The sequence below is a fragment of the Neofelis nebulosa genome, chromosome 11 (genome assembly GCF_028018385.1).
Source record: "Neofelis nebulosa isolate mNeoNeb1 chromosome 11, mNeoNeb1.pri, whole genome shotgun sequence".
NCBI lineage: Eukaryota > Metazoa > Chordata > Mammalia > Carnivora > Felidae > Neofelis > Neofelis nebulosa.
This window is the reverse complement of record NC_080792.1, coordinates 88,468,487-88,492,633: the sequence shown is the minus strand read 5'-3', so window position 1 is coordinate 88,492,633 and position 24,147 is coordinate 88,468,487. Positions and strand designations below refer to the sequence as shown.

Sequence of the window (24,147 nt, the reverse complement as noted above, 5' to 3'; positions counted from 1 at the left end):
CTTAATTCATAACGTCTTCTAATTTTAATAGAGTTATTCCAAAAGATGATAGCTAATAGAAACATAAAACATAATAGCTGAAGGGATTACAGAAATTTCTTCGGAAAGTTTGCCCCAGTGGTCTGATTTTATTCCAATGAGAGCAGAAGGGCATTCTGAGCGCCAGAACGGATTGCCTTTTTGTGAGCTCCCACTGTTGGCCAATGCCTGTCAGTGCAGGTGACAAGAAATTCAAGCGTCTGCTTGTTGCTGCAGTATTTTCCCTAATTGGTGACACTAGAGAGGAGCATTCTTCAGTGAAGATGCTATGTGCTTTAAATTTATTATTATTGAAATGAGATTTTTCTAGTAGCTGTGCTACCGGGCTTGAAGGTGTTTTTTTTCTTCCTCCCTCTGATTAAAATGAAACACCCAACACAGATCTCACCTAAATGGCCTCGAAAGCACCCTGTGAGCTGTGCATCTGCCAGCTGGGAGGCCAGTTGAAAGAACCTAAACGCTTTTGGCTTGTTTTACCACCATAAGGGAATAAAATTAAACCAAAGCTTTTTCTTCCTACCACCACCTGGCAGCTGAAATAGACAATTCAAGACCGAGCTTGTAAAAAAGCCTGCGTTCTGAAGGTTTCCTTTTTGTGAAGCTACTTCAGTGATCTGGGTCTCTTCTGTCCTCCCAAAACAGGCTCCCGCTGCATCCGGTGTCAGTCTGCATGGGACCTCCCTCCTGCCTTTCTTGTGTGCTTCTCGCAGAGCCTTTGCTTTCCCTCTCAGTCCCCGTCCCAGGACTTTCCTCTTGGGATGCTCTGTCTTCCTGGGAGAAAGGAATACTTTTAAAAGGAGGGCTGTCCTGTCCAGTGGAACGTTTTTACCGCACACCGTGGCATGGACGTGGGTCTCTCGTTCCCCTGCTGCTGGTTGCTCACACACAGCTGTAGAGAGTCCTGCTGGTTTGTGTGCATACTGGCCAGCAAGGAGGTACAGCAGTCATCTGGAAGATCTCAGTGGGAAGGAGGTCACGCTGCAGTAGATGCTTGCTTTTTTATCTGGAAGTAGTGACCTTTCACCCAGAGGACACTGAACTTGGAGTCAAGAGGTGAAGAAAGGTTCTGTTGCCTTTTGCTTTTTACTGTTAGTTTTACTGTTCAGTTCTTGAGGCTGTGACCCCAGTTATATAGATCTGGATTAGATTTGTTTTTTTCTTGTAAAAGCAGGTAAATTGAACAACTTCTGTCTAAGGCACATGTGGACCAAGGGGACTATCCAGACAGTTAGGTTTTGAATTTTTTTTTCCATTATTTTTGTTGAGTGTAAAGAGCTGAAGCAGATAGAGAAATTAAAAAAAGGTTTTTTTTTGTTCACCTTTTGAATATTCCATGATGGTTTATCCATGGTTCACAAGCAACGTGACCTTTGGAATGTGTTGAAATCCCTAGAGAACCACTGGAGTTAGGATGTTTTCAACGTAAAACATTCTACCTTCTACTTAAGCTCTGCGTTACTTTCTGTTACTTTATTTAGAGTGTGTTGTCATTTTCTCATTGCCTGTAATTGTCCAGACATAGATCTGACCAGTTAGAACCACAAAATACTACAATTAATACAAGTAGTTAGAAGCTGCTGGGAGCAGCTCTATCAGTAGGTTTTATCAATCAGTTGATTATGCTGGTAACCTGTTGAGTGGACAGGTGAGTGGGGAAAGAGGTACATTCAGACTGATACCTAGATTATTTCAAATTGATTAAGACTCTGTCTGCTGTTAGAAAGAGATTGCTTTCTGGGTTCTCCCATCAGGTAATGTCTAAGTAAGTGATGATGGGGAGTCTCTGGAGTTTCGAAACACACTAGGATCTGACCAGCTCCTTTTGCATGGAGCTCAAATGAATACCTTTGTGCTGAACCACCGTTTCTCACTTCTGAGCTGGTAACTACTTCATCCTAGGATCAAGAAAATGAGCCCTTTATCAGCTCTAAACTTCTCTCCTGACCTGAGTCTCAGGGATGTAGCATAATTATTACTGAATTTTCCCCTCGTGAATATGATCTCCTCCTTTTTTCCCTGGTGACAAAATCGTTTTTGGAAAACCCACTGTTGGAAGGAAACTAGGGAATTAGGAAATGTTGCTAAAAACGTCAGTCCCGTTTCGCTCATCTCCACAAAGGCCACCGGTGTGATTTTCTCAGCTCTGGTTTCTAGATCCCTTCATTAGGTTTAACTCTCCACACTTGTTCACATCAAATTGCATGCCAGAGTGCTAGGATCTGCTCTAGGGACTTACCGAACTCTTATAAGATTTATGACATGTTTTGCATATTTAGGGGATTAGCAAGTGATCATTTTGAGGGTCAATTCACTTTTCAAAGTCACCGAGTCAGTTACATACACATTGATGTCAAATAGCTGTTGTGGGGAGGAGGGAAAACGATAGTTTAGAGGAATATTAACTATTCTAATTTGTGCTGATAAACTTCACTTATCAATATAACTTATATTTGGCTGCATGCATCTGACACTTTTCATCTTGCCTCATATGTTTTCATTTGTTTTCTTTCTCAGTAGACTAGCTTGTGTCCCCTGCCCACCTCATCCTCTTGTCCGTAGCGTTCATCCTCACCCCCAGCCTTCCCATCTCAGTCCATCCTCTGCCCTTCTCCATTCCCCTTTTTGTTCATCCTTCGGCGGAAGGTACTGGTGGCTCAGCCTGCATGCCGCTCTCTCTCCTCTTGTGCTGGCATGTCATGGTGGCACTGTTGTGTTCTCTTCCTCTTCCTTTTTACTAACAGACGCAGACCAAACTGGAGCATGCCCGCATTAAGGAGCTTGAACAGAGCCTGCTCTTTGAAAAGACCAAAGCTGACAAACTGCAGAGGGAGTTAGAAGACACTAGGGTAATGGTTTTCACTGTTTAATGAAGCAGATCCATATATGTGAATGGTGATGCCTCGGGGGACGTGCCTTGCAGTTGGCCTAAGCCTTGACCCAGTGGTTCCACCTGAGTTTGGTCTTGGTGCCGTTCGGGTGTTTGTGAGCTTAGGCTGATGGTTAGACACAGGTGTTTCACGTCGAATCCTACGTCAAAGGTAAAGACTCATACCTTTGGTTACCTCGGCCAAAATCAAGATCAGAAACGATGCAACTGTATAGACTGCATGGACATCCACAACCACATTTGAGGCTTTTTGTATTACTACCTTGAAATACGTTTCTCCCGTTTGCCACGAGCAGTCAATTGTCCTCTTGTTCTCATATTCCCAGTGACAGGGTTTTCTGAATAATTTTTTGCTATTGTTGTTTTACTTTCCCTCTCTTTTCCTGCCTTCTTCCCTGACCTTTTGGGGGAATTGAAACGCTGGCTCTTTTGAATGAGAGTTAAGGACTTTCATCCCATTGGCCTTTTTTTCTTGATAGCTGGTATGTCTTGTATTTCCCTCCTTTCTGTCACCAGTAGGTGAAAATCTCAGCAAGCAGGAGGGAAAAGTGTGCTGGGACCAGCATGGCTTCCTACAACCCCAGCTCACTGTCTTTGGCCCTCCGAGCCCATGCGTTAGTCATGTTTTCATTTATTTATGTATTAAAGCACTTATATAGTGCTTACTCGGGGCTGGGCACTATTCTGAACACTGCACCGGTATTAACTTACTTGGTCTCACCTCAATCCCAGGGGAAGTGGTAGTATTGTCACCATTTTACAGATGAGGATACCGAGAGATGGAGAGATGAAATAATTTGCCCAAGGTTACACAGCTAACAGTGACAGTGGAGCCAGGATTTGTATCTAGAGCAATGGTCCCCAAAGTCTGTGCTCTTGACCACCATAGGATGGAGTCTATTATGGAGGCAGTTTTGTGCTGAAATATTTAAGAAATAATCCAATACCTTTGCATATAAGAGGACATGTGTCCACACACACACACACACACACACACACACCCCTTTTAAATCACGAATTTGACTGTCAATGGCTAAATTGTCCAGATTGTTAACTTTAAAATTTCAAAAATTACTGTCTCTGATCAAATTTGGCATGATTTTTTTCTTTTGAATTATTAGTATTTGAGGAAATTTCCTTTGCTGAGAAATCATTGATCTAAAAATCTAGATAATTGAGTGATTTTTCTTCTCTAAATCATAAGTTTTTGTTTCTTAAGAAGAAAGAAAATGTTCTCAGTTGGCCTCAAGAGTAAAGGTACTGCCTGTGTATTTGGTAAGAAAAAAGTCCTGGTAGTTTGGTGCTATTTCTTTGTTACCTGAGAGCCAAAGATTTGATCTGGGAAATACAAGGGACTGATGATAACATTGGGCTCCTTTAGTGAGAATGGCTGTTGAAGCAAGGATATATATGTATATGCACATGTATATACATATGTATGTATGTGTATGTGTGTGTGTATATATATATATATATATATGGTGTGTATATATACACATATATATAAATATACATATATATATATATATGTATATATTTTTTTTTTTTTTTTTTTAGCCCATGAATTCTTCCCATGTAGATAAGTTAGTAAACAACTTGGATGGATTTTTGTTTTGTTTTTGTTTTTGCTGTCGATAAGAAGGTATCTATTACGGCATGGTTTATCCAATTATCTCAGGTTTAACCTGTTTTCTTTCTGTAACAAGTCATGTCTTCTAATGATCCTTGTTCTTGCTTGGCCAAGTGTGAAGCCAACCAGTGAGCCTCTTGAATGTCTTATCACCTACCTTCCTTTTAGGAAGTGCTTTAGAATTCCTAAAAGCCAGTAAGGCCAGTTTATCAGTAAGCTTCTGGAGACAGAAGCAAGACTAAGAAACGATACCTGACTTTTATGGCCTGATCCTGGTGGAAGAGGCAGACACGTGGTTTCGCCCGAGGGCAGATTTGGGGAAATAAAATGAAAAACCGAAGTGCTGTGAAAATGCTACAAGATAATCACACTATTATTTTGACTTATTTTTTACTTGATATTTCCTCAGTTTGCTTTATAGTGACTAATTACAGATTCTTATCCTATTGGATTTAATTTATGTTCCTGACCTTGAAGCACTGGCGTTTATCAATGTTTTGTACCTTATTTTGTGGCAACAAACTCTCGGGCACCCTGCCCCAGAAAAAAGTATATAAATAAATTAACCTCTTGAAGCTGGAGCATCTATAACCCTGAAGCATAACACTTACAATCAGCTTTGGAATAGTTACTGACTTCCTTATGCAGTTTTTTGGAGACCAAGTTGGCTTCTTTTCCTAGTCTTGGCGGACGTCTTAGTGTCTCTCCATATCACAGCCTGTAGGTGTGCAGAGAAAGTGAAGGAAACAACGGTGACTTTCTGTCCCACTAGAAGGCAGTGAGGGAGAGGAGCCTTCAACCTGGAGGAGTTTTAATCCTTAAAATTGGTTTTTAAATCATTCATGTTCCCTTCTTTTTCCCAGGTTAGTCCAATAATTTATTTTTATGCCCAAAGGTATCATTTCCCACATATTTTGTGTGTTACTCTGACTGGCTAACAGGTATCAGAGGGAAGTAATTTCCTAAGAGTAAAAGGACACAGTTTAAGAAAGTGTTTTTCATAGTCCTGGGGTGTTTGTTTAAAAACAGATTCTTGGGTGCTATCCCAGAGCTCAAATAGAATGAAAACATGGGAAAGTACTGGGACATACATATATATGCCTTTTAGACATATATCCCAGGAGATTGATTTGCATACTAAAATCTAAGAACCACTGGGTTAGGGGAACAAGATTTGTACATTAAAATGCCAATAGAATTATAAAATCTAAAAAGTGTAATCTCTAAAGATTCATGTGCATAATTGCAGGTAAGTAGTAGTTCTCATTTTGTCTTCCTAAAAAACAGGTTAATGAATTATTTCTTCATTATCCAGGTGAAGCTTTTATTCTAAAGTTGATGTGGTATTAATTGAAACATTTGATAGGTAATTTCACACATTTTTATACCAATCGTAGCTGACGGAAGTATAATACTAACCATATATATGTAATTGAAAATTCTGTGCTTCCCACATGAACATACTTTTTTAGTAGATAAAAGGAAAAAGAAAATGAGTAATATATTTTATTTAAACTGGTATATCCGACGTAATATCATCTCATTATGTAATCAGTCTAAAAATTATTAACAAGGTGTCTTCTGTTCTTTTTTTCCCGTGAGTCTTCAAAATCTGTGTATTTCACACTGCCAGCACCTGTCACATTTCAAGTGCTCAGTAGCCCCGTGTGCTACTATTCCGGACAGCACAGAGCTTTAAAATCAGCTGCATCAGGTAGACGAGCATTTACACATCCTGGGTGAAGCAGAGTAGGGAAAAAACAGGTAAAATGAGGAGGATTCTTTCTTCCAGCAGGCAGATAAAACGAGAAATTGGAAAGCTACTGTTTCCCTCAACTTACCTGTCAGATGATGGGCACTTCTCTAAAGTTTCTTTAGAGGAAAAAGAAGCAAGTTAAATTCCATATCAGTTTTCAGTTTCTTGAGCATCTCAAGATGGTGGAAGTTTGCCCAAGATGATGACTGACTTTGGAGCTCTCAGAACTGGGCTTCCTCTGTGATGGCAGCTAGAGGTGGGTGAGCACGAGGGCTCGCTGTAGCTCACCGCTGCCTGAGGTGGGGAGTTATTAGAGATCTTCAAGGTTAAAGGAAATCACCAGTGATGGGTTATTGACATGCTTTGTTTCTCTTTGGGCTGCGGTTGCTAGGTGGCTACAGTGTCAGAAAAGTCCCGTATAATGGAGCTAGAAAAAGAGCTGGCACTGAAAGTGCAGGAGGTGGCTGAGCTGCGGAGGAGACTGGAGTCCCAGAAGCCCACTGGGGACGTCGACACGTCGCTCTCCCTTTTGCAAGAGATAAGCTCTTTGCAAGAAAAGTCAGAAGCTGCCCGTGCTGACCACCAGAGAGAAATCGCTTCCCTGAAGGAGCATCTTGGAGCCCGCGAAGAGACCCATCAGAGGGAGGTGAAGGCTCTTCAGGCTGCCACAGAGAAGCTTTCCAAGGAGAACGCGTCCCTGAAAAGTAAGCTCGATCACGCCAACAAGGAGAACTCCGACGTGATAGTCCTGTGGAAGTCCAAGCTGGAGACGGCCATCGCGTCTCACCAGCAGGCGATGGAGGAGCTAAAGGTGTCCTTCAGCAAAGGGGTCGGAACGGAGACGGCAGAGTTTGCGGAGTTAAAAACACGGGTGGAGAAGATGCGACTGGATTACCAGCACGAGATGGAAAATCTGCAGAATAAACAAGACTCTGAAAGGTCTGCTCACGCCAAAGAGATAGAAGCCCTAAGGGCTAAGCTGATGGCGGTCGTTAAAGAGAAGGAGAGCAGCCTAGAAGCCATCAGGGCGAAACTGGACGAAGCAGAAGACCAGCACCTAGTAGAAATGGAGGACACCTTAAACAAATTGCAGGAAGCTGAAATAAAGGTAAAGGAGCTAGAGGTCCTACAAGCCAAATGCAGTGAACAAACCAAGGTCATTGGTAATTTTACATCACAGCTCAAGGCTGCCGAAGAAAAGCTCTCGGATCTCGATGCACTTCGGAAAGCCAGTTCCGAAGGTAAATCGGAAATCGAGACACTTAGACAGCAGCTTGAGGCAGCTGAGAAACAGATTACGAATTTAGAGATTGAAAAGAATGCTGAAAGTGGCAAGGTTTGTATTGGCGTCCTCCATCCTTTAAGTTTCCATCTGTCCGTCCCGCTTTGCATTGTGTGTTACTTTTGAGTGGAGCTCGTTCACCTTCCAAATTCCCGATTCTATTATACAGCACATTGCTTTGCTCTGGCAAATTTCCCAGCTGCGTGTAGCATCCTCTGAGTGTCTTGAGTGTGGTTTCTTCTGAGGAGATTAGAGAAAACACTGGCTCAACTATGTGAGTTTATTTTGGTTTCCTGTTATCTGGAAACTTTACACTTTGTCTCTGGGCCAGGCTGTACGCTTTCCTGTTGAAGCTTGGTTCTGGTCTGTCACCTTTTTAAAACAGAGAATTCCCTAAGGTGATGGTGTTAAGATAAATAAATGGAGAGGAAAGAAATTTAAAAGATTACCTCCTCCCTTGCCGTTTACGTAATTGTCTTGTCCATAAGGTAATATATAAAAACAGACTGTGGACCTTCAGGCTTGAGTTTGACTAATGGAAATTAACACTCTATGATAAGTAATACTCACAGCAAAATAAGGTTAAGAGCCTGGAGCCCTTTGCATCGCTACTTTCTTTCTCCTTGGAGCTTTTCCTATGCCACAGTGAGATCATGTTCTATTCCCCACCCTTTTTTTTTTTTTTTTTTTTTTTTTTTTTAATTTTTAGAAGTTTATTTATTTTGAGAGGGAGACAGAATGAGTGGGGGAGGGGCAGAGAGAGGAGACAGAAAATTCCAAGTAGGCTCCCACTGTCAGTGCAAAGCCCGATGTGGGGCTCAAACCTATGAACCATGAGATCATGACCTGAGCCGCCGAAACCAATAGTTGCAGGCCTAACCGAGCCGCCCAGGTGCCCCTGTTCCCCCCTACCGTTTTGAGGAAAGATCTGACAAGTATGCTTTTTGTCAAGGTGCAGGAAATTCTATGGAACGTTTGTCAGCTACATTCCTTTCTAATTAGCCTTTTCAAATATTCCCTTCATTTTTAAGAACCGTTTGAGGGACGGATGCTCTTTCCCAGCCCTCTTGCCACTAGCGGGAGTACTGGTACTGATGAGGAATGTTACGAGCTTTTTGCAGGACAAACTGCTTTGTTAGCAAAGGGTTATAAAGTTAAACGGGGAGATGGGAAGACAGAAGGAAAAGTCACCAAGTAACTAACGTTAGTTGAAGATAACAAGCTAATTACAGGAAGTTTTTCTCAAATCTCCTCACTTGGATCCAAAATACCAATCAAAACACAAAAATGAATTAGTAGAGCAGTATGAAGCTAACTAAGGGTTGGTCAACTTTTTTTACATCCAAATTTAATGAAAACCAATTTCTGATGACTGTTGTCCAGTGGATTTTAAAATTCTTTATTTTTTTAAGTGTTGAAATACTTTAAGCATATACAAAGATAGAAAATAACATAGGTCACATGTATCAGTTATTCCTACTTTATGGATTTTAAAGTCCAGAAAATGAAATTGCTTAACTTACCCACTTAGAAAGTAACTGTCTGCGCTTTCTGCTTTAGATCATGCTGATACTCCAAATTTTGGTATAGAAAAATACTTTGTTTTGACTATTTTAAATAGCCATTAGATTGTGCTACCTAGAAACGGATTGTGTGAAAAGTCATTGGCTTCTTAGAGTTAACAACCACAAAAAAAAGAAAAGCAGTAATTTTTTTACCCATGCCTTTATTCCTTTCGGTTTTGTTTGGTTGTGTTTGTTTCTCGTATGTTTTTTAGGTTTCTTTTATTTTTTCTTTCTCATTCATTCTTTTTTGTTTCCTTCTGTTCGTTTACTCCTGTGCCACGTCACTGTGTACGGTAGGCTAGTAGCATTTCCAGGGAGCTTCAGGGGAAAGAGCTAACACTAAATAACCTTCAGAAAAACTTGAGTGAAGTCAGTCAAGTGAAAGAGGCTTTGGAGAAAGAACTTCAGATTTTGGTAAGTACCTGTTGGGAATCTGACTCTCAGGGTTTCTGGCCATTTGAATGGTTCCTGTTTTAAAAACAAAAATCTCTGTAAGGAAGTATTGTACCTGTTTCCTTCCTCTTTCAAAGTATTGATTGAAATTGAGTGTATTAGTCATTGGCTGATGACCTTGAAGGGAATGGGATCAAATCGACACTTGCAATAAAGGTAGGTATTACTTTTTCCTTTTTAAAATCTAGCTTTTGCTTCTGATAAATGGGTCGCTTTGGCATATTATTGACTGCTTAGTTTTGCTAAACACAGGGACCTTCCAAGTTACACACCCAACACGTTAACTTTCATTTATAATGAGGTCTTGACTGCTTTCACGTACTTTCCAGAGAGCTGTCCCGGACCATTGGCATCCTCTGTTAGCAAGGCAGGGTGCTGTCTAAGTCTACGAATTCAAAGAATCATCTCTTACAACTCTGTTCATTCCACCCCAGGAAATTACATTTCTTTTCACATATATCCTCTTGCCTTAATCCCAAGTTGTAAGACATTTTTTTTCTTAACTTTTTCTTACCTTTTCTCAACTGTTCTCCTTACTTCCTGCATCAGAAACTGAACTTACAAGGCACCTGGGTGGCTCAGTTGCTTGGGCGTCAGACTTTTGATTTTGGCTCGGGTCATGATCTTGCAGTTCGTGATTTCGGGCCCTGCATCGGGCCCTGCACTGACAGTGTGGATTCTGCTTGGGATTCTCTGTCTCCCTCTCTCTTTGCCCCTCCCCTGCTCTCACTCTGTCTCCCTCTCTCTAAATAAATAAATAAACATAAAAAAACCCCAACAACCCTGAATTTAGTCAGGGCCAGCAACCATAATTACACATCATGGAGAGTTGAAGGTTATGGACAAACTGGGTAAGAGACACATGAGTCAGGAGGGGACAGTTGTCTTAGATCCTCCATACACCATCCTCTTCCCCACTTCCTACACTTCTTTGCTAATACCAGGAGTATTTGCTTTTTTTTTTTTTTTTTCAATGCCAATATTCCAATATTACAAACTTCTTCTTCAAATGTTAAATATATAGCTGCACTGTTCATTTTGGTAGCTACTGTTCACATACGGCTATTTAAATGAATTAAAATTAAGTTCTTCGCTTGTACCAGCCACATAGGAAGTGCTTAATACCCACATGTGGCTAGTGGCTACCATATTGAACAGTGCAGTATAGAATATTTCCATCATGGAGGATAATTCTGTTGGACAGTTTTGATGTACAGTATTTTAGCTACTTTTTTGAGAATAAGTTGGCCTGGGAATGACAATTTTCTAATACGGTATCCTTTAAGAAAATGTGTTTTGAGTTTCATACCATTTCTCTGCCCTCTTCCCCAAGCTTTACTTTTTTGTGTAAGTTAGCATATCCCTCTAGGTACCCTGTAGAGAAAACTTGCCATCTAAATCTGGCTTTGGGAATAACACAGGTGGACAATGTGTGGGCTTTGGTGGACTTGTGTGGTTCATGTACCCGTTTTTAAAATAATTCTAAATAGTTAGAGACACTCATTTAGAAATGTTATTGGTGTATCTAGGTCAAAACTCATCTCAGGGAAACCAGGAGAGAGTTTTTATCTACTGTCATGTTTAGAAAAGAGTGGGTGAGCAATGGCCCTTTTTGGTTCTAGAAATAGTTTTTTTTTTTTAAGTACATTTTATTTTATTAAAAAATTTTGTTTAATGTTTTATTTATTTTTGAGACAGAGAGAGAGGCTGATCGTAAGTAGGGGAGAGGCAGAGAGAGAGGGAGACAGAACCCAAAGCAGGCTCCAGGTGCTGAGCTGTCAGCACAGGGCCCAACGCGGGGCTCGAACTCACGAACTGCAAGATTTGACCAGAGCTGAAGTCAGATGCTTAACCGACTGAGCCACCCAGGTGCCCCCAGAATTAGTTGATATGGTTTCAAGATGTTAGGTTCTCGTTACTCTCAGATATAAAGCATTTCAGAATTCTGATCACTGTCTTAGCCAGATATCTGAAGAGAAGTTCTGCTAATTGAGGATGGCAACATGAAAAAAGCATTCACATGTACCACATGTACTTACGTGTGCACATTCACACATCTGTACAGACGTATGTGCACACCTAGGTATGCACACACATAGAAACCTCATTCACTTGTGTATGTACATGCACAGTACACATATGGTAGCACTTGGTGTCTACACGTTTTGAGTGTAAGCTCGTTTTGATGAAACAAAATCAGCCACAAAAAGTAGATAGTGTCGTAGTTATCACTGACTGAAGCTTTCTATTTCTATAATTGGAAATCTTTCTCATCTGAATATCCAATTCTTTTTTCTTTTTTTTTTTTTTTAGAAAGAAAAGTTTGCTGATGCTTCAGAGGAGGCGGTCTCTGTTCAGAGAAGCATGCAAGGTATGTCTTACTAAAGTATGAGCAGATGGCTTCAGAGAATGTCACATTCTCACCCTGAAGATGGCGTCTGGAATACACAGAATAGATGCTCCTGTAGTCTGATGTCCCTCTTCTGGAAGCTCCTGCAGCCGGATTGCATTAGCTTCCTGAAGCCTCAAACTCGCATTAATTCTTTCTTCTTTTGACTTGAAGCTTATTCTATATTAAAATTAAATATACTTGGGAAAAGTAGCTTAATCCTCAGGCATTGATAACTATTGAGTTTTAGCTGGAAGTAGGAAAGAGAAGCCTAGAAAGGGATGCGTGGTGTCTGCTTTTTTTTTTTTAATTTTTTTTTTTTATTGTTTAATTTTTTGAGAGAGCATGAGTTGGGTAGGGACAGAGAGGGGAGACACAGAATCCGAAGCAGGCTCCAGGCTCTGAGCTGTCAGCACAGAGCCAGACACGGGGCTTGAACTCATGAACCACGAGATCATGACCTGAGCCGAAGTCAGACACTTAACCGACTGAGCCACCCAGGTGCCCCGCCTGGTGTCTGTTTAATCCACAGATGTGGGGAGGCAGAAAGAGACGCATGCTTACTCCTGTAGGTCCATTATGCAGTGGTTTGATGTGTGGTGGGACTTTCTAGCATTTGTCCTCTCAAATCCCAAGCATATTATTTGATTTGGTTTAAGACCGCCAGCCTCTAGATGGCTTCTTAAGTATGAAATATATTAAACTTTTAACTTTATCCTCCGTAGAAACAGTAAATCAGTTACGTCAAAAAGAGGAACAGTTTAACGCGCTGTCTACCGAATTGGAGAAGTTGAGAGAAAATTTAACAGGTAAGATAGCTCTGGTTACTAAGCACTGGATATAGTAGGTTTCCTAGGATTTGTGGTAACCATAGTACATTACAATAACATTTATTCAGGGGTAACTTCTTCACTCAATAGTGTGATATAACGAGATCAAATACTTGAATACTTACTTGTTGGAGGTCTATAAATTCCGCACATGCTCTCTGCCCTGTTTTCAAATAAGTCAGAATCCACCACATGTCACCGTTCCTACCTCTGTCCTTGACTCAAGCCACCCATCATTTTTCACTTGAGCTGCTCTAACAGCTCACTGCCTGCTCAGCCTGCTTCTGCCCTGCCCACTTTGGTCCATTTGTAGCACCCCAACCAGAGCGGTCCTTCCACCATCAAGTCAGTTCGTGGCACTTTTCTGCTTGAGATCACTCGGTAGCTCCCCTCACATGCAGAGTAAAAACTACAGTCCTTACCAATGCCAGGCCCTGTTACCTCTCTGATTACATCCCGTAATCTGTAATCTCTCTGATTACATCCCGTAATCTGTAGTCTCTCCGATTACATCAAAAGGCCCATAGTACCCTTCCCCTTGTTGATTCTACTTCAGCTATATTGTCCTCTGCATGGCAAGCATTTTTGTGCCTCAGGGCCTTTGCACTTGGTGTCCCTCAGCTCCATCAGGTCTTTACTTAAATGTTACCATTCAGAGAGGCCCTGCCTGAGATTTTAACCTTCCCGACTCCTTCGTGGTTCCTTTCTGTACTTACATTTTTTTCCCTCTTGGCAATTACCCCTATTTTTCTACTATTTATTTTCTTTCTTGATCTAGTTTATTGTCCGTTTTCTTGGCTAGAATATAATTTTCATGAGGGCAGGGATTGCTGTATGCAAATATTCCCAGAACAAGCCTCGGAATACAGGATGTAGTCAATAAATTTTTGTTGCCTGTAACACTGTGGTGCAATTTGTTTTTCCTGTGTATATTCAGATATGGAGGCAAAATTCAGAGAGAGAGATGACAGAGAAGAGCAGTTGATAAAGGCAAAGGAAAAGTTGGAAAACGACATTGCAGAAATTATGAAAATGTCTGGAGATAATTCTTCTCAGCTGACAAAAATGAACCATGAGCTACGTCTGAAAGAAAGGTATGTACGAATGGTTATAAGGGCGCCCAATTTAGGTTGGCCTCTGAAGTGAGGTCTCGGAGGGAGCGGAGCCAGAATTCAGGGTGGTTCTGTTTTAAAGTTTCTTGTCTCTCTTCCTTCCTGTCATTACCCCGGTGTACCCTTCAGTCAACTACTGGACCTTCTAAGTAATACAGTATTGTGGACTTTTTAATGACTTGCAAAGAATTTTACCAAGGGCAGTGACATCTTTTACAGGCGCTTAACAATTTTTTAACCTGTTCCAGTGTAACGAAGGGTAGCCCTTATTACAGGCTTAGTAGGTATGTGCCCTGCACTGTGCTGAGTGTATTTTCTAATTCTTGTAACAGTCCTGTGAGGTGAGTGTCTTACTCCCATTTTGAAGAGAAAGGAATTGAGGCTCAAGAAGGGGAAGTCACTCGCTTGTGTTCTGGCCCCAGAGAGCTCGCGGCTCTCGTCGCTGCGCTGTTCGTCCTCAGCGCTAGCTTCCTTTATCTTCGCCTCTGCTGTTGTCTTTATTCTGAGGTTCTTGTTGCTTTGATTTTTTTTCTTTTAATAGCTTCCATACAAAAAGCAAATGTCTTATAAGGCAAAAAGCCTTCAGAGGACATTTTAGGGCCAATGAGTCTGAAAGCGTGACTAGTTGGCAGTTAGGTTTGCATCCACGGGCCGGCGTGGGGTGGCGGGGCAGGTGGCGACTGGGCCTTGGTTGGCCGCCTCGGGTCAGACCCGCTGTGAGGTGGGTGCAGTTGCACAGGCGGTTGCGGCACGGTGCCCTCGAGGAGCTCCATCTCTGCAGGTGTCGGACAGGTGTAAAACCCAGAGGGACCGCCCGAGTTTCCCTCCTCCGTTCTCGGAGTCGTCTGATAGCCTGTTCTCCAGGTTTGTGTCTCACGTCTTGTGTACATCTTTGTTGGACCACATTAGGATCTCGAAGCTAGTTCTTCAAGTTCTGAAGTGTCATTTTGTATCTTCTGTACTCAAGCGGCACTAGAATGAGTTTTTGATAATCTAGTCTGCTAAAATTTTGAAACTTAACTAAAATAACTCATTTCCTCATATATGTGTACTTTTCACTCATTTTTCCTTACTGATCTATTTACATAAAATGATAAACCTTCACAATTACAGTAGTTGTCGCTCCAAATAATGTATTTATAACTGTCACAATTGTTAAAATTATTCTTCAGGGCGAGTCAGGTTAATTTTTTGTTGTTTCAGACGTCATTAAGTTATTCACAACTTAAAATCATTAATACAATTATTAATACTATCTTTCTAAGCATATCTTTGGAATTCAAAGCATTCTTTTGAAAGCTCTGACCCCTTGTATTGAAACTTGTTCTAGAACCGTAGAAGAATTACAGCTAAAGCTCACAAAGGCTAATGAAAATGCAAGCTTTCTGCAGAAGAATATTGGGGAAGTAACTCTCAAAGCGGAACAGTGCCAGCAGGAAGCAGCTAAAAAGCATGAGGAAGAAAAGCAAGAACTGCTGAGGAAATTGTCGGACCTGGTAAGGAGGCAATAAATGGGACTGTGTGTTGGCAGGAAGGTGAGGGGCAATGCAGATGCGGCTGGATGACTCTCTCCCTCATTCGGGCTCTCTGCAGGAGAAGAAGGTGGAAACGAGCCACAACCAGTGCCAGGATCTGAAAGCTAGGTACGAAGCAGCCAGTTCAGAGACGAAGGCGAAGCACGAAGAAACCCTGAAGAGCCTACAGAAGATGCTGCTGGACACAGAGGAGAGGCTGAAGGCCGCACAGGAGGAGAACAGTGGCTTGTTGCAGGAGATGGTGGAACTGAAAAAGCAAGCTGACAAGGCCAAAGTATGTTCTGGGAGACAGTTCAGTCGCTGTGTTGCGTCGAGGCTGCGGTGGGGCTTAGAGAGCGTCAGCGGATGGGACGGGGTACGCTGGCCTTTACAAATGCTGACCTCTGAGGGCTTGGCGGGATGGCGAATTACGTTTTCCTGGCTTCACGTGTTTTCTGCCAGCTGCTGGTCCTTCTCGGGGTGGCGGCCACAGTACAGGGCTTTCCCCTGAGTGTCCTGTGTAGCCATCACCCCCCCACCCCATGCTGCTTGCTCCCTAGCTGTCACAGAGAGTCTCCTGTTGCCTGAGCTGTGTTTGCCTGCTTGCAATAGACTTTGTGTCGTGGCCTCTAATCTTGGCCATCTTGCTGCTGCCTTGCACTGGGGTTAGGAGGGACATCTTGCAGCAAAGCGAGAAGCAGAGGCCACGTGAAACAAGTGAGCATTGGAGAAACAGAGCTCCTAAACAGCAGATTAGAAGTGAGGAGTCTAGAAAGGGCTTTTATATGTCCCTGGAAGGCACTCTGAGCTTAATTGATAAGGAAGCTGGATGCAGGGGCTGGAAGGAAACGCTCTGTTATTAAATAGAGTAGAATTTGATACGTTGAATTTCATTTTATGGTGTCAGGATCATATCTGCAACCCAGTATATTTTTGGACTCTGGTAGCTTAATGAAGTTCAACCATCCTTCTACTGTTTAACTTTTCCCTCCTACTATTTAACTTGCTCAAAGAAAAGTAAATACTTGTCTTCAGTTACTTTTAGTGTTTATACAGGAGTTTAGTGAAAAGGAAATGTAAGAGAGCATACATAGGACTTCAAACAATTCCCACCTAAAACTTGTTAATTAAATTGGACCATGACATAATTTATGTGATATGTAAGATGCCTCCATTTTCTCTCTCCTTCATGCTGGCCATCAAGGATTTGTGTTCTCCCTGTTAAACAGCTCCAGTTTTACGAGTCATTTAACACTGGATATAATTTCCAGATTTTTTATCTTTATGGATCCCTTTATCTGGACAGACTCCAGGTTTTTTTTTTTTTTTTAATGTTTGTTTATTTATTTATTTAGAGAGCTCCTGTGGGTGACAGTGGGGGAGAGGCAGAGAGAGAACCCCAAGCAAACTCTGCACTGTGAGTGCAGAGCCTGATGCTGGGCTTGAACTCAGGAACCGTGAGATCATGACCTGAGCCAAAATCCAGAATTGGATGCTTAACTGCCTGAGCCCCCCAGGCACCCCCAGACTCCACTTTTTTAGTGTTTCCCTTAAAAAAATGTTGCAGTTTGATGAAACCATGGCATTCTAGAAGTTTCTGTTAAGTCTCATTAATTTTGCTTACTGGTGTTTTGTTTTTTATTTTTTACAAGGGTCATTTGGTTAAGATTGTTCCCCCTCCAAAGTTGTCTTGATATCCAGTTTCTGTGGATTTCAGTATCGGTCAGCAACAGTGGCTCACAGACTATTTTATGAATCTGATGAGCCCTTAAAGTAGTCCCTTCCTAGAAAATTTATATGCTCAACACACTTTATATAAGATTTCAGGAGGTTCCTGGAGCCCACAGAACTTCTGTGTTTCCTAGTTTAAGACTTAGTGATTTGTAGCCATGCTGTCCAATACAGTAGCTACCAGCCACATTAATTTGAATTTTAGTTGTTCAATTTTAATAAATTACAAGTTTAGCTCCTTATTTGCACTCCCCACACTTCACGTGATCACCAACTACGCACATGACCAGTAGGCTACTATATTTGTGCAGATAACATTCAGACCATTGCAGAAAGTTCTGGACAGTGCTGGTATAGATAATGTGGTCAAGTCATTTTATAGACCAGTATATTAAAAAAAAAATTTTTTTTACATTTGTTTATTTTTGAGAGAGACAGAGCATGAGCAGGGGAGGGACAGAGACAGAGACACAGAATCCGAAGCAGGCTCCAGGCTCTGAGCTGTCAGCACAGAGCCCGACACAGGGCCCGAACCCACGAGCTGCGAGATCATGACCTGAGCCGAAGTCGGATGCCTAGCTGACTGGGCCACCCAGGCACCCCTAAACCAGTATATTTTTTTAAACTCATTTTATTGGGCCGCATGGGTGGCTAAGTCGGTTAAGTGTCTGACTTTGGCTCAGGCCGTGATCTTGCGGTTTGTGAGTTCAAGCCCCACGTTGGGCTCTTTGCTGACAGATCAGAGCCTGGAGCCTGCTTTGGATTCTGTGTCTCCCTCTCTCTCTGCCCCTGCCCTGCTCATGTTCTGTCTCTCTCTTTTAAAAATACATAAAACATGAAAAAAAATTTTTTAATCATTTATTTCAGTCACCCAAACCTAGCAAATTGGTCTGTACTTTTAATAAGTTGTAATATTGGGATTAAATCAGCCAGGCCAGTGACTGTCCTTTGGTAAGCTGATGTCTTATAGTTAGTTTGAAAAGCAACAATTTACTTTCCCCCACCCTTCCCCTCCCCCCTTTTGGTTAAAATATATTCACTTTTTGTAATTCTCTAGATTGTATTTTTCAAAATTCTTCTCTGAATTCTTCCTACAAGAGAAATAATTGGGAAGTTAGAAGGGCAGGAAAGAATTTCATGCCCTGATGTCAGAGTCAAACTAACCATTTTTATCTCGTAGGTGCCACTCAGGGATGATTTCAAAAGTGTTTCAGAGATAAAATAAACCAGTAGGTAGATCAGCACTTCGCAAAGCTAAACCTGCCTTGTGTTATCCTTTAATGGGCTCTTTTCATCTAGTTCCCCATTTCCCCCCATCCCCTTGTTATCTAGGTAGTTTCTAGGACATTTATTGCAAAACATTTTAAGCCTGGGCGATTTAGGTTGCATTAAGCTATTTGGGCTTGCATTTGTCTGCTTGATTTCATTTTGTTTCCATTCTTTCCACCTTTTATTTCTGTAGTCGCTAACTTATTTGTTAACATCAGCCAAAAAAGAAATTGAACTAATGTCAGAAGAGCTGAGGGGTCTGAAATCAGAGAAGCAGCTTCTTGCACAGGAGGGAAATACTTTAAAGTTAGAAAAAGGTTCACTTTTATCAAAATTGGTAGAGGTGGAGGCCAAAATAACTTTACTTCAGGAAGATCAACAGAAACTGTGGTTGGTAAACGAAACTCTTAATTTAGAAAAGGAGAAAGTCTTAGAAGAAAAACAAGATGCTGAAAAGCTTTATCAACAGGAGCAGCTCCATAAAGAATCTTTAGCTGTTGAGAGAGAGAAATTACTACAAGAAATCAATATTGCGCAGGAAGAGCTTTTGAAGATCAGTATGGAAAATGATGCTTTGCAGGCTTCCAGAGCAAGCCTGCGGGCACTCACAGAAGAGCTCCAGCTCAGCAAAGATACTTTGATTGCTGAGTCTAAGAAGGATCAAGAAGAAAAAGGTCACCTAGAGGATCATATCAAGAAGCTCACTACTGAAAACCTTGCCTTGACTAGAGATAAAGATGAAGTTATTCAAAAGCTGCAGAGCTCTTACGAAGAGCTAGTCAAAGATCAGAAAACCTTGGTGCAGGAGATTGAAGATCTCACGGCTGAGAAAAAGTCAGCTTCGGAGAAGCAGTCAGATCTTGATAGCACGTGCATAGCCTTAAAGATGGAAAGAGAAAATCTTCTCCAGAACAACAAAGAGCTGCAGTTTGAGAAGGACGTGCTTCTTCAAGATCGGGAAAAGCTGAGTGCCAGCCTGGAGGCCGCCCTCCAGATCAAGCAGCTGCTCAGCACGGAAACCAGTGGGCTCCACACACAGCTAGACGATGCCAAGAGGGCTCTGAGGAAGGCTGAGCTGGACGTGAGGCAACTGCAGGCTACAAATAGCAGCCTCACAAATCTCCTGGAAGAAATCAAGACCAGTCGGAAGATCACAGACTCCGAGTGCATCCAGCTTCTGCAAGAAAAAGGAGCCTTGGCCGCCTCTGAGAGAAAACTCTTGGCTGAAAAAGAAGAACTTCTAAGTGAGAACAGGCTCGTTGCTGAAAAACTGAAGAAGTGCTCGGAAGAGGCCACCCATACGGAGATGAGCCTGAACGAGAAGATCACTTACCTAACTTCTGAGAAGGAGGTGGTATGTCAGAAAATTGCTAAGCTCAAAAAGCAGCATGTCAGTCTCTTGAAGGAAAAGTCTGTCCTGGAAATGCAAAATGGAGATTTGCTTGCAGAAAGAGAGAACTCCATGAAAACCATAGGAGACCTCAAAAAGAAATACGATCAAGAGTCTGAAAACAGAAGAATCGTAGTGCACGAGAAGATGAAACTCCTTGGTAATCTCGACACTCTGAAGAAGGAGCTTCAGGAGAGGAAAAGGGAAAACCAAGTGCTAGCAGCCACCAAGTGCGATCTCTCTCTGATGCTGAAAGAGGCTCAGAATGCCAGACAGAGTTTAGAGAAAGAGCACACGAGCACCCTGCAAGCAAAGGAGAGTCTGAATGCTGAACTTCAGACTTGCTGTTCTGAAAAGAGCATCTTGCTGCGGGATGGGTTGAATCTGCAAGAAGAGTGTCAGAGATTAAACAAGGAGATCCAAACAATTCAGCAGTCCTTCCTCCTGGAAAAAGAAGCCAGAGCGCAGGAAACTGAGTCATCCCTGTATGAAAACAATAAACTTCATGGCAGGTTGGTCCTCCTGGAGCAGGAGCTGGAAGAGTTAAGAGCACGCACTAAGCAGCTTCAGTCTGAAAATTTTGTGCTCGTCCAAGAGAAGACCAAGTCAGAGCAGAGAGTGGTGGAGATAATTAAGGAAAAGGAACTCTTGAGTGCAGAAACGGCTCGGCTCGCTGCCAACATAGAGACTCTGAAGAAAGATTTTGCCACCTTGTCCAAATCCAAGTTAGAGCTGCAGGAACTGCACAGCTACCTCACCAAGATCCTGGATGACCTCCAGCTGAAGCACGAGACGACCCTGGCCGATCGCGCCAAGGTGGTGCAGGACAACAAGAACCTCCTGGCCGAGAAGAGAGACATGATACTGACCAAGGAGGAGCTCCTAAAGGAGAAGGAAAAGCTGGCAGAAAGCTACTTCATCCTTCAGAAAGAGATTAGCCAGTTGGCCAAAACCAACAGCCATATCTCAGCCAACCTCCTAGAATCTCAAAATGAAAACCGTATTTTAAGGAAAGACAAGAGCAAGCTCACCCTTAAAATTAGAGAGCTCGAGACTCTTCAGTCATTTACGGTAAAGTGGGAGGGTCAGGGACCAGCACCTGGACTACTAACACTGTGCACTAACTTCCTAGCGGCCTCCTGGAGAGGATAGGCACCCCACTGAATCCACTGCTCCTATGTCTCAAGCTGTTTGTTTCCACCTGAAGGGGCCACTCATTACTAAATCTCTAATCGCAGTTGTTTCCGTTAGAAAGAGGTGTGAACTGTGAATAAAAAGGATATCTTTTTTAATTTAAGGAGAAATTTACCAGAAAAAGTCAACTGTGGTTCTGAAAGGATTAAGAACAGTAGAAAAATGGGCACATATTGAAACACAGTATCTTCTGTTTGGCTTTTAACTGTTTTGTTGTGTCTGTCCTTCTGGACTTGGAACCCGCCAGTGAAATCTCCATGGCTGGCGGTCGGGAAGATACACTGCAGAATTCCTGGAAGCTTTATTAGACCACGTGAAATTGTAAGCAAGTGCCTTAAACATCTTTTAATTTATTTTTTATGAAAAACAAAAAATAAACGAACAAAAACATTGTTTTTAATGATTGTTTTCATATCTTAGCGAAGGATTTGTCTCCATATGCATATTATCTTTTTTATTCACAGCCATGTTATATTCATTACCCACAGCTTCTCTCAGAGACCTTTCCATTTAATCCTTCTCATTAAACACTTGAGCCTTATGTTAATAACTGCCCAAATAATTTTTATTTTTCCTTGAGAAATTCCCCACCTAAATTACAAGTGATTTCAAAAGCCCCACATCTGAAATAGCAAGAATAGTGTTTCAAACACACAGCAGTAAATATGATTAAGAGAAAATTCAGCTACGTGAGGATGTTGGTCTTTACTATCCCTGAATGTTTCTCTCCGACATCGGTCAGAATGATGAGTGTGACTGTCAGCGTAACTTTGGAACTTGGAAGATGTAGGTTAGAATGGTCTGAAAATCTGCCAGTTGCATATCGCAATTGGCTTGTTTGAAGAATGGCATGAAAAGGGTCTGTGGCTTTGTTCCCCTTTGGAGGAAAGACCTTTCATGTCTCGGTCTGTTTGTTTCGGCATTGGGTTGGTGACTGGGCCTTAACCACATGAGACAGCGAGGGCTGCCTGAGCACCCTGACGGGGTCGGGGGTGACCTCATTTCTCACAGTATTTTCTTGTATTTAGGCTGCTCAAACAGCAGAAGATGCCATGCAGATAATGGAACAGATGACCAAAGAGAAGAGTGAAACTCTGGCCTCCTTGGAGGATACCAAGCAAACGAACGAAAAGCTACAGAATGAAGTAATCAGATTTAAATGGCTTTTTGTACAAAGGACAGCTTACCGACTTCATGGAATATTTGATCACTAACTCAGGATTGTTTATTTTTTGAAGTGTGGCCTTACACAGGTCTGATCTGTTAGCGGAGTCGAATGTACACCAGAGCCATGATAATATTAAATAAAGTGTAATCCTTCATTACTTATTTAGTAGGATCAGCCTTTGAAATAATGAGGGGAAAACCTGAATAGTGTGGCTTTTTTATGATAACTTCAATGACGGAACTGAAGAGAGAGGTACTCATAATATTCTCTAGTTTTGTGTCTTTTATCTTAAATCACATACATTTTTTTTTTTTTATTTTCACTCTCTCCCAACTTGAGCCACTAAATTCCATTCCTCGGCCCCAAGTTTGGCGTAGGCCTTTTCTCGGTGTCATTCAGTCCTGATTCCCTTTTGTGTCATCTCCAGGCAGCCACTTCTGCATCTCAGATTTGTGGTTTCAAGATCACTTTTATTCTGTTGAAAGTAGCATTTCTCATTCTTGGACCTATTTTTGATTCCCTTCCTCCCCACTCCCAGTTCATATCAGCCCCTTCTTTCTTTGGGAAGCAGTTACCTCTCGGTCCTAAACAGATTGATTCTCCAAAATAGGTGAAGTTCTGGGGCGCCTGGGTGGCGCAGTCGGTTAAGCGTCCGACTTCAGCCAGGTCACGATCTCGCGGTCCGTGGGTTCGAGCCCCGCGTCAGGCTCTGGGCTGATGGCTCGGAGCCTGGAGCCTGTTTCCGATTCTGTGTCTCCCTCTCTCTCTGCCCCTCCCCCGTTCATGCTCTGTCTCTCTCTGTCCCAAAAATAAAATAAAAAATGTTGAAAAAAAATTTTTAAAAAAAAAAAAAAACAAAATAGGTGAAGTTCTGCCTGGCTTCAGATGTTTTTAAAAGGGATAGTCAGGTGAGACGTGAAGGAATTAAGCAGGGGAAGGGCTGGCCACATTGAATAGCTGCTCTGTAAAGCATAGGCCTTCTCACTATGCAGGTTCAAAGATGGAAATCTGTCAAGGCATGCACGTTTTAAGATACTTACAGGGTAAATAAAACTACACACCCGGGGGTACATTTACAGAACTGATGGTCCTAATAGAAGAAGAAAAAGCATTAAAAAATCAGATGGTAATCACAGAAGTTAAAATGAATAAGAAGATTTTAGGGAATATATCTCATTTTTGAGGGTAGAATCAGGGAGAATTGTGCACTTTCATGATATAGCCCTTGGTGTCCTTGTTATAACCAGAATGTAAGACTGGCTAAATCATTTTTTTGGACCCTTTGTGATACTTGGTTTTTCTTGTTCTGTGAATCTGGAATTCCAGACTCCTCTATTAATTGTAGAGGCATTAAAAGGAACATTGTGGCGTTAAAACCATCGAGACACTTGTCTAGGCCTCCTGACTGTGGCATGTGACGTGGCAGAGGTGACTCTGTACAAGATGACCACACAAGTCCCAGGAAGCCACTCTGGGGCCAGGAGCACGCCTTGGGTCATGGACAGCCCGAGCGAGCTCCCTGTGCTTGGGAGCCCCTGTGCTAGGGGCTCTGCACCTAGAGCCCCAATCACCTGCCAGAGCCCGTAGTTGGTCACGTCTCCGTCGTTCTAGTGATGCGTCTGGCTCTCCTTTCGGGGCCAGGCCCTAAGCTGGCTGCATCCCCCATGGGCAGGTGATGGGGCTGAATGTATGAGTGCTTTTCAGCCTCCCTGCCGGGCTTTTTCCTCTTCAGATCAGAGTTCAGATGGATAACCAAATATTTTCCCACCCACAAAATACTTTAATTCAAATGTTTTTTGTAATGGGGACTTAGTACATTTAGTTCTAATGTTGACAAATACATCCGAAACTACTAATCTATGGGGAAGGACAGGGGTTTTAGTTTTTATTGCAAAGAATAATTCTTGCTGATGTTATGCCTTTGCAATTTATTTCTCG

At 42.1% G+C, this 24,147-nt stretch overlaps 1 protein-coding gene across 14 annotated transcripts in view; it reads left to right on the top strand.

The window, feature by feature from the left end:
* The window catches only part of CLIP1 (CAP-Gly domain containing linker protein 1), a 127,440-nt gene that overhangs the window by 69,854 nt on the left and 33,439 nt on the right, over nucleotides 1-24,147 (top strand). For 7 of the 14 annotated variants that reach the window (XR_009250544.1, XM_058691341.1, XM_058691338.1 and 4 more), the window contains 10 exons: nucleotides 2,781-2,885; nucleotides 6,704-7,648; nucleotides 9,457-9,573; nucleotides 11,926-11,983; nucleotides 12,727-12,810; nucleotides 13,769-13,925; nucleotides 15,274-15,439; nucleotides 15,537-15,752; nucleotides 18,651-20,918; nucleotides 22,070-22,186. Coding sequence is in view for 13 of the 14 variants with exons in the window: in XM_058691341.1 (XP_058547324.1) it covers nucleotides 2,781-2,885; nucleotides 6,704-7,648; nucleotides 9,457-9,573; nucleotides 11,926-11,983; nucleotides 12,727-12,810; nucleotides 13,769-13,925; nucleotides 15,274-15,439; nucleotides 15,537-15,752; nucleotides 18,651-20,918; nucleotides 22,070-22,186 (4,233 nt within the window). In the remaining variant the exon portion in view is untranslated. The remainder of the gene's footprint in view (nucleotides 1-2,780; nucleotides 2,886-6,703; nucleotides 7,649-9,456; nucleotides 9,574-11,925; nucleotides 11,984-12,726; nucleotides 12,811-13,768; nucleotides 13,926-15,273; nucleotides 15,440-15,536; nucleotides 15,753-18,650; nucleotides 20,919-22,069; nucleotides 22,187-24,147) is intronic. The other 7 variants (XM_058691340.1, XM_058691339.1, XM_058691346.1 and 4 more) reach the window with 5 other exon arrangements.